The following is a 16,716-nucleotide window of genomic DNA, read 5'->3' as shown; positions in this document are numbered from 1 at the left end:
GGAACTTGCCTTGCCCCAGAAGACACTTTTTCTTACTCAGATAATAGGAACTGTTCATTCTCCCAAGATCATAACTCCTTTGATGTGTTTTTAATTCCTGCTCCTGTGGCTTTGATTTCTGTTCACCTCAGCTGCTGCTGGTGCTCTTGGCTGGTGCTAATGACATTTTCATTAGGCTGCATCCAAAAGCCTTCACCCCCCATCACCTTCAGGTTCCATCCCTCACTTTCACTGCTCCCCTCTCCTGATGTCAAGTTTAAACCTTCAAGGCCAGTCCCGCACCTGGGAAGTTCCAGTTTCATCTGTTCCATTAACAAAGATTATAAAATTATTTAAATAATGCCTTTTATACTTACTAGTTACCTAGTGCAGACATGATTTAATTTACACTAAGTTTATACTTAGTGCATACACGTTGGAAACATCTTTTTAAGAACATTGCTAAACTTCTCTAATAACACAAAGACAGTATTTTTTCTTACTAGGTTATCCAATATAAACTTACACAATTGAAAAAAAATATGAAAAAGGAGTAAGCCTTCTTTTTATTTGTAACAAGATTTTCACCAGGTTTTCTCTACCAGATCTATGTCTAGTAGTAGAAAAGTGAACTTCCTCTATTTGACATCTTCATCGAAGTGTAGGATGATGGGGTCGTGGCCTGTTGATCTCACGAACTTCAGGAAGTCCTCGGGGCTTAATCCCATGGTTGCAGAATTTGTCATGGGGTGAAAATACACCTTTTCGTGGCCCCCTTCCAGCAGGGCAGCGTCCAGCACCAGCCTCACGTCCCCCTGGTCACAGAAGAGGGCGAGTGGCGTGGCACAGCCCTGGCCCACCCGGAGCTTCTCCAGCATGGAGTTCTCCTCAGCAAACCTGAGGTTCCCGCTGCCGAGGCCCAGTTTTTTAGCCAGGTCGTTTAAATTGACCTGCCTGTTGTGCAGGACAGTCACCAGCCAGAACCCTTTCTTCTTTTTGTCTTTAAGAAACAGGTTTTTACTGTGACCTCCTTTCATGTGCTGAACGTGGGGCATCATTTCTTCCACGGTGAGCACCTGGAAAACAGCACCGGGGTGGTGTGAGACTATATCCCATTAGGCTCCCAGCTGTGTCCTGGCAGGTACCTGCTGTAAAAAAATACCCAATGTTCCATTTGGCCTAAAAGCTGTACCCTTTTATGAGGAAATTTGAACAGAACATGAATGAAATGTGACAGGCTGCTGCTGGATAATGTCTGTGTTGTCATACAGCAATATCTCACTTTAAGGCAGCTCCGAGAGTGCTGTTTGCAGCTCCACTGCACACACAGGGCAGTGACGTGGCACGTGTGCTTTCAGCTGGGAGCGAGGAAAAGTTCGGAAGGCAGCTTGGATACTGTAGGGGTCAGGGGAAGGAGCGGGGTGGGTCGTACCTCCTCAAACCGCTGAGGAACTGGAGGAGAAAAGGGGAAATCTGGAGGCAAAAGCGCAGTCAGTGCGATCCCAAAACAAACCCCCAGATGTTCTGCCAGGCCCTGCATTTGAAGTTCCCCATTGATAATTACCCTGAACAGCGCGCTCGGGGCCTCATCCCGCCCCGCTGCCGCCGGATTCCTTGCCGGGTTCCCTGCCGGGTTCCCTGCCGGGTTCCCTGCCGGGTTCCCCGCCGGGTTCCTCGCGGGGTTCCCGGGATGCCCGCGGGCTGTGCCGTACCTGGGGGTGCTCGGCCGTGACGGTGGCGATGCCCAGGTCCCGCAACCGCCGCTCCAGCGCCTCCCGCAGCTCCGGCCCCGCCGCCATCGCCTCCCGCCGCCCCTTCCACCGCCCCTTCCGCCGCGGGAGCCCGCCCAGGAGCGGCGGGGAACGGGCAAATGTCATAAATCCGAGTTAATTTACCAAGGGACAACCCCCCGGGGCTCAGCCTCCTGCCGCCCTCCCACCGCGCCCGGGGAACGAAAGGTCTCCATCCCACCCGCACCTCCCCTCCCGCGCAGCTCGAGGTATGTCATGGCTCTTAAAAACACCTCCCGCTCAGAGATTACACGTTGCTGCGACACACACCCGCTGTGAACTGTATTTAATGTTGGTTTCAAGCCGGATCTTTCTCTCACATTAAATGAACCTATTCATTTTTATCTGCATGTCCTTACTGTGATTTCAGGTTCTGGCTGGTTGCTTATATATTGTGCTGAAAACGTTGCTGCTAAGTAAGGAAGTTAAGAAAAATTCGAAGCTAAAAAAAAAAAAAAAGAAAGTAAGGTAAACTTTATGAGACACCTGAATTTTTTTAAATTTTTTTAAAGGCATCCAATAATAATCAGGAATTGCCACTGAGGGACAAAGCCAAGCATTAACAGCCACAGAGTTAAGCGGAAAATATTTCTGCAACCCAAACCAACGTCCCGACCCATGACATCTATATTTGTTCTCAGTTTGCCCTTCAGAAAAACGGGCAATCTGTAATAAAGCTTTAAATGAAAGCAGGATGACTCTGTGGTTAAGAGACGTGGGTAAAATATGATCCCACACTAATTGCTTTTAATGCCTTTGCACAACTTTTCATATTTAAGCTTTTTTTTTTTTTTTTTACTGTGGTTTATTTTGAGGTGATTTTTCCCATTGTACCCATGGAGAAACACTCGAGGGCCCTGTGCATTTCAAGGTGCCAGTACCTGGAGCATTCACCAGCCTCAGAAATTCAAAACATTTTTTTTTTTTTTTCAACACTCAGCATCATAAATGAGCAAATAACTTGAGGTACTGAGAGCAGCAAAACACGTAGGTACTGCTCAGGAGGGTATAAAACTACCTGTGTGAACTACCCCAGGTCCCACATGATGGGCAAAGCGTGTAAAATGCACAGCTCAAATGTACCTAAAGGAATTTATGGCCATGACACGCAGTTTCCAGGGTCTGGACAGGGATTGCAGCGCTGTCCCAAGCGGACCCTTGGGATTATCCCCGAGTCTTACAACCATCATTAACCAGGGAACACCGAGGATTTTTCATTCATAGACCTTCCTCTTAGATTTTTGTTTTTCCCGGTCCATTAAGTGGCGTTAGAGACACCAAATTAGATGGGGCTGAAAAATCAGCCACGTTAAAAGCTTTAAACTGGAGGTTGGGCGGGGGGGGGACACATTGCGAAGAAAATAAAACTACTAGCTCCAGGCAGGAGAAGACTGAATTTTTTTATATGTGTGTGTGTGCGGATAGATCTATTTATTTATATATATATATATACTTTCTACTAGTTATGTATACGTTTAAAAACCAAATTCCGACACCCTGGGATAAGCGGAGACCACCTCTGTGCCGTGAGGGGAATTCCCGCCCCCCCTGAGGCGAGGCCCCGCCCCCGCCCGGGTGCGGCCGCGCTGCGCCTGCGCGGTGTCGCCGTGGCGCGTGCGCAGAGAGCGGCGCGCCGGCCGTGAGGGGCAGCGCGGGGTGAGGGCGGCCGGGGCGCCCGCGGTCCCTCCTCTGCCCTCAGCGCCTCCCCTCCCTCCCTCAGCCGCGCTGTCAGGGCCCGGGTGGGCGAGCCGGGGGCTCGGAGAAGGGCGCTGCCACTGCGGGGAGGGCGGGCCGCGGCCGACAGGTATTCATTAGCCAGGACGGTGGGCAGGAGGGCGGCGGGTGCTCCCGCCGCGGGACCCCCGGGAGCCGGGAGGGGGTTTCCACAGGCACAGCCTCGCGGGGGGGGTCTCGCCGCTGTGGGCTGGTCCGGCGTGGCCTTGACCTTGTGTTGATTGTTTGTGTAGGCAGCGTCTTGTGGCAGGTCCGGGATTCCTCGGGTTTACACGTTCAGCCCCTTTAAGGGAACAAAAAAAACCCCAAAGTAGCTGGTTTTGGTTGGTTAGTTTGTCGTCGGGTCACTTCCCGCAGGTGTCCGGGTGCAAGGGAGGTTTTAAAGGGCTTGCAGCCTTCCTGGGAGGAGCCCAGAGCGTTCCCTGCCTTTGGAGCTGCGGGAAGGTGGTACCGGGACACCTGGGAGAGGCACCCTGGGCACAACAGAATCGTGGAATGGGTTGGGTGGGAAGGACCTTAAACCCATCCAGTGCCACCCCCTGCCATGGGCAGGGACACCTTCCACTAGCCCAGGTTGCTCCAAGCCCCATCCAGCCTGGCCTTGGACACTCCCAGGGATCCAGGGGCAGCCACAGCTCCTCTGGGCAATCTCTGCCAGTGCAGAATTGGCAGCTCTGAGCAACAGGAGAAGTTCAAAGGAGGACATTGTTGTACGGGATAATTAGCAAAATGGCTCAAACCAAAGTTAAGATGGTTAAAACAAGATGTGGGATGATCTGGCAGAAGCACCCTGGGAAGCCTGGTTGCTGAGCCAAGGTTTATCCTCAGAGGATATCTCTGTCCACACGACAGCACTGGTGTTATTGCAGTGCTGTGGTCTTTGAGTGGTGCTTTTCTCTTTAAATGCTCAGGTAAAGAGCATTTTGCAGGTGTGTTTCGTGGGCTTACAGAGGTAGCTCACACCTGGGTGATTCTGTCAAAGTAGCACAAGGGGTGCAAATGTCCCTTTCCTTCTAGCAGATGTCAAAGAACCCGAAATGGAGGGTTTAGTAGTTTATATCAAAGATCAGTGAAAGAGAGTAGTTTATAGTAGTTTATATCAAAGAAAGATCTGTAAGCTCCTAGTAGATTGGTGTGTCTGCAGTAGGGTAGTGGAGAAAGGGGAAGCGCTGGAGGAAACAGAAAAACCGGAACAGTTGCTGAATAGTTCACTCTTTTAAGTGTTAAAAAGCCTGTTTGGAACCATAACATTTGTGCCTTTCGTTCCTGTCCGTTCTATCCCGAGGAAGAACATGTTTCAGCTCCTGGTCTCAGTGTGCCCTTTGTGTTTGCAGTGAGGAGATGAACCGAGGGCTGGTGCTGAGGCTGGAGAGCCTGGTGCAGCTCCGTGGTGCCTGCAGGCAGCTCCGGGCCCTGTCCTACAGGAAGGGTTGGGGGGCACAATGGAAGCCTGTGCAGGCCTCTGCACACCCCCTGTGCCCCGTCCTGCTGCACCCACAGCTCTGCCAAAACCACAGGGTGATCCCTGCTGCCTTAGCCCAGCGCAGACATCTGGCCACAAAGGAGGTAATTTCCAAAGCCCAGTAATCCCTGGGTTTGTGTGAAAAATGCAGGAGCTCAGCCTGAACTTTTAAATTAAAACTGAAGAGCTTTATTTGTGAATACGGGGAATTTGTTATAAATTTATCAGACAAAATGTGCTTAATATATGACTTTATTGTGATTCCCTCTCAAATAGTGACTTAGACCGGTAGCATTGTGAATTTTGCAGAGGCAGGAAGAAATTATTAAAACCCAAGCATGAAAATGATTTTGTTGACTTTTTTTGCCCTTAATCTGAAAAATAAAAAATGAAACAAAGTTGTGCTGCATGCTACACGTTTTAAATGTCCATTGTGATGTGTAAGTCGTTTTTATTTATTTAAATTCATTGGTGTTCTAGTAAAAAAGATGTGTTCACCTCCTATGGCTTGAGACCACTGTCTTTTTAATGTTTTTGTCGTTCCCTAGTTTATGCCAGCTCTGTGTTCCTATATGCGTGTCTAATTCCATGTAGGAGACAAAAAAGAAGAAAAAGAAGTTCCCCCTGACAAGAGGTGAAGTGGAGATAAGGCAGAAGATGACTATTGAGGAACTGGCACGAGCCATGGGCAAAGACATAGGTGAGAGGCTGCTCTGGGGTTTGGAACAGCAGGACCACAAGTGGGAGAGGCAAAGGTGTCTTCAGTTGTGTTAATTAGTGGTTGTTAATCCCTCCCTTAGCCAGGGAGGTTGTCCCATCCCAAAGGAGCTGTTGGTAGACACAGTTGCAGACTAAAGGGAAAAGAAGTTGGGCCACCCAAATCACCAGGCCAGACATTTAACTGGGAAGGAGCCAGGGCTGTGTTCTGTCTCCAGGAGAAAGGATCCAGGGGGGCTGCTCCTCGTGCCTGGGGCTCCCAGGGGCTAAATTACTCAGGAAGGAAAACACTGCACCCTGGTTTGTCAGAGCTGAACCCCTGGGAGTTAAAAACTCATGGCTAGAGACCTTCAGCCTGGAATCTAGCTCTGGGAGTAGGGATCTGGGATCCAGGAGCGTTTCTATTTCATTGAAACAGTGGTTTAATTAGCTCAGAGTGGGCGAGGCTTGTCTGGAATCACTTCCCTCTGTAAGTGACTGCCCAGACAACTGGGTCACAGGAGCAGGTTTGTTCCTATGACCCCGTGAACATTCCTGACTGTATAGTGGCTCTGCTTGACCAGTTCTAAATGATATTTTAGGGGGGTTATTGGCATGCTTTGCCTCTTGACATTTGAAATAATTCTGCAGCTGTATAATGCCAATCTCCAGTCTCTTCCTATCCAGCTGGGGACTTTTCCTGGCAGATTTCCCTCTCAGCAATGAGGAGAGAAGCAGAAAAGTCTGTCATGTCTTGCTGTACCTTTCTGACAGTGCCTAGGTCAGCATGTAATGATTTCTTACTGCTGCAGTGGGTTCTGTGCTTCTGCTACCAAAGAAAGCAGCAAATGATCTGAATTATCAGATTTCCTTCCTCCCTGAGTCACTCCTTTGCTGTTTGGTTTAGATGAGTTTCCCTTGCTTTCTTTTTGGGGGGTTTAATGGAAAAGTAAGGTGTGAAAATCTGAGGGAAAAATAAGATGATAGTATTTGATAAGGCACTCAGGTTCTGTAAATGCTTCTGCATCAAGTTCTTCTCTGCAAGTATGTGGTGTAGCAGGAACTTTTAGATCAATCTAACTACAGGAAAAGTGCTTTGTGAATGAAACTTAACAGCACGATACAAATCACTAATGACAAAATCTTACAGTGTATGAACTGGGTTTGTTTTTTTTTGTCCCACATGTTTTTGTGGGTGCCATTGTTAAATGCCTTTGTCTTTCCCACAGACCATATTTATGAAGCACTGCTGTACACGGACGTTGACCTCGATTCACTGGAGCCAGATTCCATCTTGTATGAAGACCACATCAAGATGATTGTTCAGAAATCAGGAATGAAGTACAAATCAGCAAAACTGAAAGAGGAGAAGGAAAGAAAAAACACAGATGCTGTGAAAAGGCAAGTTGGGAACTGCTCTTTTTGGCTCTTAAACTTCTGTTTCTTCCTGCAGGTGTTTGTCATGTCCTGTCTTTCTTTGTTGTGATGGTGTGTTGATAATCCCCATACAGTCACAATATGATAATATTTAAAAGGTGAAGTTTACTGTTTTGATTTAGTTAGCCATAAAACTGCTACTTGGTTTCAGGTGGGGTTTTTCTATGCCACGCTCTGAAGAAAAGCCAATTCTTTGATACCCTGGATTGCTGCATTAATTCAGGGTATTAATTCAGTAGCACTGAGCATGAGGAGGGCTGGCTGTGGTGCAGCTGGGATTTGGGAGGAGGAGGAGGAGTCACAAAACTCACAGTGGCTCTTTAGCCACGTGGGCACGCCTGTCACTCAGAATTGTTGTGGCATTTGTGCTGTCCTTGCAGGCCCCCTGCAGACCCAGCAGTGCTGACCCCCCGGCCCCCCGTTGTCACCATCCTGGGACACGTCGATCACGGGAAGACGACGTTACTGGACAGCCTGCGGAAAACCCAGGTGGCCTCCATGGAAGCAGGAGGCATCACACAGCACATCGGGGCTTTCCTTGGTGAGACCCAGCTGCACGTGGGCATGCTTAACACAGTTCACTTTGGCTGACTTGCTGCCAGGTCACTGGGGGAAAAGGCTGCCACAAACCCAGTTTCTGTGTAAGCAGTGAAGAAGGAAACTGTAACATGATGTGTCTGTTGCTGATAACTGGCAGAATTACTTAGATGGAACTTGGAAGTGAATTGTCTGCACAGTTGAAATTAGACTATTTTTGGATTAAGGAGGATCCCAGGATGCTTTTTCACTCCTGAGGATTTAGCAGCACCTCCCACCTCTGTGCCGAGTTATCTGTCTGCCTAAAACCTGTCACTGGTATTAAAGAAGTTCTCAAAGGAGCGACGCTTGATTGCATCGAGTAAAGCTGGGTGAAGCGCTGATTTTCAGCTGTTCCATGTCCCTTTGTTCACAGTGCACATGCCTTCTGGGGAAAAGATAACCTTCCTGGACACTCCTGGGCACGCGGCCTTTTCAGCCATGCGGGCACGGGGCACCAACGTCACCGACATCGTCATCCTGGTGGTCGCGGCAGAGGACGGCGTGATGGAGCAAACCGTGGAGTCCATCCAGCATGCCAAGAATGCAGGAGGTACCTCCTCAGAGTCCACCCTGCAGGGATTTGTTCTAGGTGGCCATTACCTTTTCTAGCAGCTCTGGTGGTCACACTGAGTTTTGGTTAGGCTGGTGCTGAGTTTGCTCCTTCTCTTTTTAGTTCCTCTTATCCTCGCCATCAATAAATGTGACAAACCCGAAGCCGATCCCGAAAGAGTAAAGAAGGAGTTGCTGGCTCATGATGTGGTCTGTGAGGAGTTTGGGGGTGATGTTCAAGCTGTAAATATTTCTGCGCTCAAGGTAAGGTTGTGGTGGAAAAAAATGGTGGTGTTTGTGGGTGTCTGATATATGCAGAGAGATGCACTTTCATTTAGCAGCTGCAAAATTTATTATTTCTCTTCATGGCAAGGTGTCAGACACCAGGAGCTCAGTGCTGCTGGCTCTCACCAGAATTATTTGAAACACTCTGAAATGTATTCTGAGGCTCAGGCTTTTAGGGAGCAATAATATCTTGTTTTTCTTCTGTAAGTTCAGTGGATATTTTTCAGGTTAATCCCAGTTGCTGTTTGCTCATTGTATGAAATCAGTGCAAAAGCAAGGTTGGTGATAATGCCATGCATGAAGGGAAAAATTCAAACCAGGGTAAATAAAGATTTTCCTAACACAGGCCTAATCACAGGAGCACAGTTTCACAGTGGTCTTACAAGATGTAATTAGAAAAAAGGGGGTGGAGGGAAAAAGCCCAACAATTTTGCCTTTTTGTCCTGAAGTCTTGACTGGGTGGTAAATGTCATCAAGTTTTCAGTGGGAGAATTTGGCACCAAGATTTCAACTTCTGGTCTCACTTTAATGCTTTGTATTTTCGTGTATTTTTGTGTGTGTGGTTTCGTGCAGGGTGAAAACCTGATGGTTCTGGCAGAAGCCACTGTTGCCCTGGCAGAGATGCTGGAGCTGAAGGCAGATGCCACGGGGCTGGTCGAGGGCACCGTGATCGAGTCTCGCAAAGACAAGGGCAAAGGGTGAGTTATCTGCACCTCAACAGCTTCAGAGGAGCAATTTGTGACAACACAGGGACACTGCTCAGGGGGTTTGGACCTCCCTAAACAAAGCTGTCACAGTTTCTTTGCAGTGTTTCTAATTAAAGCCTTGAAATGTTATTCTGCAGCGCGAGGGCCAGAAAAAGAAGTTTTAAACCGATGGGGGAAAATACATCCTATCACTGAGATGAAGTCCTGTGAGCACAGGACTTAGTTTAAAATGCCAGAACAGATGTATTTTTTAAATGCCATTAAAACAGTAGGAATGATGAAGTTAACAGTCATAATGTATACACAGTTCTTGGCAAATTGTGTGTGACGTGACGGTCTGCTCTTAAATGTCTTAGTCCTTTTGCAGGTTCTGTGTGAACAAGGCGTGTTCTGCCCTCTTTAAAAACTAATTGAATTCTAGAAAGTTGTTGGGATTTGTTGTTTGGGGGTTTTTTTCGGGGGGTTTACTTAGTGGTTAAAATCAGTCCTGGGTTGCTGGGTTCACAAATGCCTAATTTTGGACTGCTCTGCAGAAATGAAGAGTACAGTGCAGGTTTTGGGGGTTTGGCAAGTCACTCTAAAATTTTATTAGCAGGAACATTCTGCCCGTGGTGGGTCACAGGCCCGTCCTGGTTTGCGTTTTGCCTGCACTAACCATGGAGACGGGGAGAAGTGTCACTTTTCTTCTGTTTGTCATTTCTCTCCTCTGCTCTCCACCAGTCCCCTCACCACAGCCATCATCCAGAGAGGAACTCTGAGGAAGGGCTGTGTTCTGGTTGCAGGCAAGACCTGGGCCAAGGTGCGGTTCATGTTTGACGAGAACGGCAAGGCCGTGGATGCAGCCCCCCCAGGCATCCCCGTGGAAATCATGGGCTGGAAGGACGTCCCTTCGGCGGGAGATGAAATCCTGGAAGTGGAATCCGAGGTACGGAAAGAACTGTTTTCATGGGAAACTCACACTGCAGGGAAGGAGCTGAGTAGCAGAACAAGTGAGAGCTTTCATTTGAATAACCTGGATGATCCCATGAAAGATGAGAATGGGGATTAAGGGGCCTGAGCTCTGTAAGAGGAATGAGGGTTCGCATATTGCCTTTTAGTTTTCCACCTTTCCTCTGCTGGACTGTCCTCATCAGTGTTTCAACTTTAGAGTGAGAGAACTAGTTTCTGACAGAAGAATATGCATAAAATACAGCTTGAAATGGGTGTTGGGAGAGCTGGATAAACACCATGTGGAAGAATGAAGGATAACTCTCTTCTGCAATGCAGAGTTACCATAAAAACATTTTGTAGCTCAGGGAGGAAGCTCTTGTGCTCATTCTCTGCCATCTGTGCAGCAAAATCTGTGATTAAGTGTGGGGGAAAATGAGTGAGCCTGTAGAGAAGATGCCAAAGGATGAAACTGCATTGTTGTAGAGTTTTCTGATGCAGTGTTTTAAAGGTGACGTTTCTGTCTCCCTGCCCAGCAAAGGGCACACGAAGTGATAGACTGGAGGACCTACGTTGAACAGCAGGAAAAGCTGAAGAAGGACGTGGAAGTTATCGAAGCCAAGCAGAAGGAGCACAGGCTGGAGTACAAGCAGCAGCAGCAGAAGCTGGCCCATCTGACCTGGAGGCAGAGGAAGGCCGTGCTCTACAAGGCCAACAAGCACCTGCTGTTCCAGAGGCCCAAGGACAGGAGGGAGGTGGCCGAGGACACGCTGTCGGTCATCGTGAAAGGTGCTGTCCCTTCACCGCGCCCCGGGGTCAGCTGTGAGCACCATTTCTGTGCCCTGAAGTTTGGTCAGTCCAAAACTGATCAGAGAACTTCTTTCAGTAAGGGCAGGGGTGTCAGGAAACATCCAGTGGACAGAAGGATGCACTTCCAGCAGGGCCAGAGCCACAGGAAACTTAGAAGCCCAACCCTCCTACCCAGGAACTCAGGAGTAAACCCCATACATGTAAACCCCTGTGCAAATATATACATACATATATAAACCTCTGTGTATCTAAATTATAACACCACCACCCCCAAACTATAATCATTTTGCATCAGCAAAATGGAGAACAATTGTGTATTGAAGTGGGACAGGAGGACCTTGGTTTGACCTCACATTTGGTGATACACAAGCAGTGACATCAGGAGCCGAAAAATGATGCAAACTTGACCCAAAAAACGACAGCAGATGTGGAGCCTCTGGTCCTGTTGTATTTATCCAGTTAATTTTTGGAATGAACAGACTTGTTAGATGGATTTTAACACATTACTGAAAATGTAATAAGAGTGATAGATGTCAAAAGACTTTCTGCTGCACAGCGTGGAGTTGTCATGTGCTTAGTTATAATTCCATGTTCCTTTATATCCAAAGTCAGCAGTGCTTCCATTTACCCCTGCAGGTGATGTGGATGGATCTGTTGAAGCTATTCTGAACATTCTGGACAGCTATGATTGTGAGGATGAGTGTAAACTGGACATTGTCCACTTTGGAATGGGAGACATCAGTGAAAACGATCTGAGCCTCGCTGAAGCCTTTAATGGTGTGTTTAAAAATCAGTTTGCAGTTTTGAAATTATTCAGTTACTGAAATGGGGAGGCCTCAGTCAGGTTTAATTTAACAATAATTAGCAGCATCAATAAGGTAAATTTACATGTATCTTAAAAATGTTTCCTTGAACATCAGACTAGTGTAGGCTGGAAATCTCATGGAGGTGGAAGGACTCTGGAAGAGCTGTTGCCAGTAGTAGCTGAATTGTTAAGATTAAAACTGTGACTGCTCCCTCAGGTTGCTGTGTGATGCTCAAACAGGGCAAAGCTTGAAAAGTAGGTTAGAAAATGATTTCCTTTTGCTCAGGGAGGCCATTGGATCTAAGGCTGACTCAGTAGATTTTCCTGTTTGTATCCTGTAATTCCCACCTGCTGCAGAGGGCGGGTCACTGGACCTGCCATAGCCCACATGTGGATGAGAGTGATCTAGAATTCACTTCCAGCTTGCTTTGGGCAACCAGGCTGTTTTTCCAGCCCCAAAATGGCAGGTCTGAGTCATTTCTATGAGCTGTGTGTGTTATTTTCTGCGTTGATACCTCCAGTTCTGTCCTCAGGGACCCTTCCATGAGGACTTTCTTGGGCCATTATTTTGATACGAGGTCTGTAGCAGTTGATGTGCCTTAGTGGAAGAAGCAGTAAAATGCTGTAAAATCAGTAAAATTCCTTAAAAAGGAAGCAGGAGTAAAATGCTTTCCTTGGTTTGCTGACCACCTAATTCTACCCCGTGCTGCAGGGTTTCACTTTGAACTGTTTAAAGTGTGATCTCTCATAGTCATCACTTGACAAGTGTTTCCTTTATCAGGTGTTATATATGGATTCAGTGTCAAAGCCAATGACAGTATTAAAAAGCTGGCTGATAAAAAGGGAATAAAAATTAAACTTCACAACATCATCTACAAACTTATAGACGACTTAAAAGAGGAGCTCAACAGCAGACTGCCCCCAGTTGTGGTGGAGACTACAGTAGGTGAGTTGGCATTGACTGATAGGTTTTTGCCTCACAATGTGGCCTGAATTTTATTCTGCAGTTCCTGTTGTATCAAATATTCATTTTATACTCCTCTGTAACTGCTTTTCTGTTGGGGTAAAGCTTGGCAAGTGGAAAAATGCAGCCTGCTTATACCTCGTGCCAGTCCGTTAACCCCATGTACAACTTTTTCCTTTTAGGGGAAGCTTCTGTTCTCGACACCTTCTCTGTAACAGTGGGGAAAAACAAGATTCCAGTGGCTGGATGCAGAGTACACAAGGGGCTGCTGGACAGGAAAATGAAGTTCAAGTTAATCCGCAGCGGGAATGTTATTTGGAAAGGTGAGTGGAATTGCCAACATGACAACATGAATTCTGCAAGAAATTCTGCACCAAACCACTTCTGTGCTCTGCTGTTGGTGGGCTCCCTTTATGATGCATTTTTCTCTTTGTAGGATCTTTATCATCACTGAAACATCATAAAGATGATGTCCAGGTAATAAAAACAGGAATGGACTGTGGATTGAGTTTGGACAGGAATTTGGAATTCAACGTTGGGGATGATATTATTTGTTATGAAGAAACAGAAGTTCAACAGACAACTTCCTGGGACCCGGGATTTTAAAGGACCTTTGAATACATGAACACTAAGGGATGTGTATTATACTCCTGGCTGGCCTTTAACTGGTAACATTAAATGAACTTTCAGAGATGCACAGGAGCTGCTTTACACCTCTTCTTTATATCAGAGCATTTCAGGTACATTTTATATCTGAAATTCTCTGCCTTTCTATCATGTCAAGCAACCACCTTATGTCACTGGAACATGGGATAAACTACAGGAGTAAGTACAAGCATTTCAGGTGTGTAAAGCCATCATGGTATAAATATTTCTGATGACTGTCTTTGGCTCTAAAATAGCTGAGCCATCTTCTTTCCCCTCCCTTGGTGGTGCTGTACAGTATTTCAGCTCCCCCTTTCTCTAGCACTGACCCACTTGTGTAGACATGACTCTGGACCTCCTGAGCTCCTCTTTTTCCAGATCAGAACTACTGTCCTGTCTCATGTTAAGAGACCACTCCTAAGGTTAGCTGTAATGTTGTTTTTTCCCCCCTCTGCAACTGGTACCCCTTATTATTTAAAACAAGCTGCTTGCTTCAGTTTTAGAAAGCACCTCATCCCAGTTGGCAGCACCCAAAGCTTTGCAGGTTTTTCTCTTTACGAGCAGAAACACAGCACCACAGAAAAAGAGACCCTTAAAAACCGTACAGAAGGTCAGCTCTTTATTGTGTGGGACATTCACTTGTCCTCTGGCTTGTTGAAGCAGTAGGTCAGACAGCACTTGCCACAGTAGTGCCTGTCAAAGTGACTGGCCATGAAGACTCCAGCCCCACACTCCTCCGACGGGCACTCCCGGCGCAGGCGGCTGATCTTGCCGTTCTCGTCCACCTGGGAAGGGCAAACAGGGAGAACCTCTCAAACACCTTTAGAAGCAATGAGAATTCTGACTATTTTTCATTGGCAAAGCGGTTTCTGTGACGGTTAATGCAAGCTCAGAAGTGCCCAGCTGCACCAGTGGGTTTCTCTTTCATTAAGCAGATGGGATATTTGCAGATGGAAGGACTGTGAATATTAAATACACCAGGCTCTGTGCAGAGCAGTTACAAGCTCTGCTGAGAGCTGAGTTTTCATCAAGTTTCGTATTTCTACCTACCTTGTAGTACTTGAGCACTGCAAGCTTAACCTTCTTTCTCTTATGCTTGTTCTTCTTGGGGGTGGTGTAAGACTTCTTCTTTCTTTTCTTGGCACCGCCCCGAAGTCTCAGCACAAGGTGAAGGGTTGATTCCTGTTAGTAAGGCACATGAAATAGGCTCAGAATGCTGTCTCAAGGCAAGAGCAGCATTTAAGCAGGCTTGTTCCTTTTATCCAGAGAAAGCAGGCCTCAAGTGCCAGGCACTTAGGAAAGCTCTTAAAAGGATTATTTGCTATTAAGATGACATCCCAAGCCCCCAGCATCAATACTGCCCCCCAACCCTAAATCCACTGATTTGGTTGAAGATACTTCAAACAATTTTGAGGCTGAGCAGCAAAGGCGACTCAGCTCTGACTGTGCCAGCTCCTGCCTCTCCTACTCACTTTCTGAATGTTGTAGTCGGACAGTGTGCGTCCATCTTCCAGCTGCTTCCCGGCAAAGATCAGCCGCTGCTGATCCGGAGGGATGCCTAAGGGTGACACAAACCGGGAATAAATGAGGAACGTGCACTAGAACATGGTGCAATAAAAAAAAAATTGCTGCAGACAATTACATCTGTGCAGGACATAAATCAGTCCACAAGACAGATATATATCAGTATAATATATAAGAAATATAATGTAGGAATTTATATCATAGCATAAATAGTATATATAATATTTATTATTTATTTATTTATTTCGATCACTATATAATAATGAGTAAGTGCCTCTTGAACGTACCCTCCTTATCCTGGATCTTCGCTTTCACATTTTCTATAGTATCAGAAGGCTCAACCTATTTAATTAAACAGAACAAGAGAGTCAAAACGCGCTTCGCCCTTTACTGAGCCCAGGAAAGCCGCGGAACCACGCGGAGCTCCCGGAACACCCCCGGGGCTGACACGGCCCTTTCGAACCCCGCCGGGCAGCGCAGGGCCGGCGTTTCCCCGCGCATCACCCCGCCGTTCCCCCGCATAGCCCGGCGTTTCCCCGCGCATCACCCCGCCGTTCTCCCGCATATCCCGGGGGTTCCCCGCGCATCACCCCGCCGTTCCCCCGCATAGCCCGGGGGTTCCCCGCGCATCACCCCGCCGTTCCCCCGCATAGCCCGGGGATTCCCCGCGCATCCCGGTATCTCCCGGCGCATCCCGGAGCACCGGCAGGCAGCGGCGGCCCGGCGCGGCGTTGTGGGCTCACCTCGAGGGTGATGGTTTTCCCGGTGAGGGTTTTGACGAAGATCTGCATGGTGAGGGCTGTGCGGGCGGTCCCGCGCTGCTCGCGGAATGGCGGCCGCGGCAGAGAGAGGGCCGTGTCCGGGCGCACGGGGTTTCCTTGCGCGCCGCGGGCGGGGCGGCAGGGGCGCCGGGACTACAGCTCCCGGCATGCCCCGCCGGCAGAGCCGCGCCCGCCAGCGCTGGGAGCTGTAGTCCGGCTGAGGGGCCGGGGGGCGGGAACCGCGGCTCCCACAGTGCACCGCGGCACCGCCGTGAGGGGAAGAGGTGGGAGCGCCGTGAGGGGAGGAGGAGCCGCCATGACGCGACGAGGCGGGACTGTGGTGACGGTAGGAGGAGGAGCTGCCATGAGGGGAGGAGGCGGGACTGTCGTGAGGGGAGGGGGGAAAGTTGCCATGAGGGGATGAGGCGGGGCCGTCGTGGGGGAGGAGGAGCCGCCATGACGCGACGAGGCGGGACTGTCGTTTGGGGAGGAGGAAAAGCTGTCTTGAGGGGACGAGTCGGGATTGTCGTTTGGGGGGGAGGAAAAGCTGCCATGAGGGACGAGGCGGGACTATCGTTTGGGGAGGAGGAAAAGCTGCCATGAGGGGAGGAGGATCCGCCGTGAGGGGACGAGGCGGAGCTGCCGTGAGGCGATGGAGGCAGCTGCCGTGAGGGGGCCGCCGTGAAGGCGGGTCCCACATCCCCTCACAGCGGCTGAGGCGGGGAGGGTCCTCCCTGCGGTGAGGGAAGGGTCCTTCAGCCGTCGGGGCCGGTTCCTCTGCGCAATGTGGTGGCTGTCGGTGGGATTGTTGTTTTCGGGACGGCGGGTTTTCCAGGGAGCTGTGTATCCGCGCGTCCGTCCTGCAGCGTGAAATCCCAGAATTCGGTGTCCCGGCCCCTGAGGAGGCGGTTTAAAAACACCTCACGGGCACTTGGCCACCTGTGATTCCTTGAGATCGATGCCAGGTTTATATCTGGGTTCGTAGGGTAAAGATTTTTAAAACTGGAAAAGCTATGGGAAGGTTAAGAATAAAAGAGTTTTGAGAGTCACTTTCACTGGTTT

At 48.6% G+C, this 16,716-nt stretch overlaps 3 protein-coding genes across 5 annotated transcripts; 1 reads left to right on the top strand and 2 right to left on the bottom strand.

Annotated features, from left to right (window-relative positions):
• Nucleotides 1-520: 520 nt before the first annotated feature.
• LOC135412325 (prolyl-tRNA synthetase associated domain-containing protein 1-like) lies at nt 521-1,980 on the bottom strand. The gene is made up of 2 exons (XM_064651024.1): nt 1,692-1,980; nt 521-1,055 (listed from the first exon to the last, which is right to left on the bottom strand). The coding sequence occupies exons 1-2, from the start codon at nt 1,854-1,856 to the stop codon at nt 618-620; spliced, it is 603 nt and encodes a 200-aa protein (XP_064507094.1). The 5' UTR covers nt 1,857-1,980; the 3' UTR covers nt 521-617.
• Nucleotides 1,981-2,738: 758 nt separating this feature from the next.
• Nucleotides 2,739-13,421, top strand: MTIF2 (mitochondrial translational initiation factor 2). Of its 3 annotated transcripts, none has more exons than XM_064650990.1 (14): nt 2,739-2,756; nt 4,838-5,069; nt 5,560-5,665; nt 6,891-7,062; nt 7,479-7,639; nt 8,051-8,227; nt 8,351-8,490; nt 9,085-9,209; nt 9,939-10,143; nt 10,682-10,934; nt 11,592-11,732; nt 12,542-12,706; nt 12,907-13,047; nt 13,161-13,421. In XM_064650990.1, the coding sequence occupies exons 2-14, from the start codon at nt 4,845-4,847 to the stop codon at nt 13,328-13,330; spliced, it is 2,181 nt and encodes a 726-aa protein (XP_064507060.1). In that variant the 5' UTR covers nt 2,739-2,756; nt 4,838-4,844; the 3' UTR covers nt 13,331-13,421. The 3 variants fall into 3 exon arrangements, with proteins under 3 accessions (XP_064507060.1, XP_064507062.1, XP_064507059.1); XM_064650992.1 differs by lacking the exon at nt 2,739-2,756 and adding an exon at nt 3,410-3,425; XM_064650989.1 differs by lacking the exon at nt 2,739-2,756 and adding an exon at nt 3,432-3,573.
• Nucleotides 13,422-13,966: 545 nt separating this feature from the next.
• RPS27A (ribosomal protein S27a) lies at nt 13,967-15,780 on the bottom strand. Its single transcript, XM_064651025.1, has 5 exons — nt 15,637-15,780; nt 15,181-15,235; nt 14,842-14,927; nt 14,420-14,551; nt 13,967-14,154 (listed from the first exon to the last, which is right to left on the bottom strand). The coding sequence occupies exons 1-5, from the start codon at nt 15,682-15,684 to the stop codon at nt 14,005-14,007; spliced, it is 471 nt and encodes a 156-aa protein (XP_064507095.1). The 5' UTR covers nt 15,685-15,780; the 3' UTR covers nt 13,967-14,004.
• Nucleotides 15,781-16,716: the final 936 nt, after the last annotated feature.

The sequence above is a fragment of the Pseudopipra pipra genome, chromosome 3 (assembly GCF_036250125.1).
Source record: "Pseudopipra pipra isolate bDixPip1 chromosome 3, bDixPip1.hap1, whole genome shotgun sequence".
Taxonomy (NCBI): Eukaryota; Metazoa; Chordata; class Aves; order Passeriformes; family Pipridae; genus Pseudopipra; species Pseudopipra pipra.
This window is presented reverse-complemented; position numbering and strand designations above follow the sequence as displayed.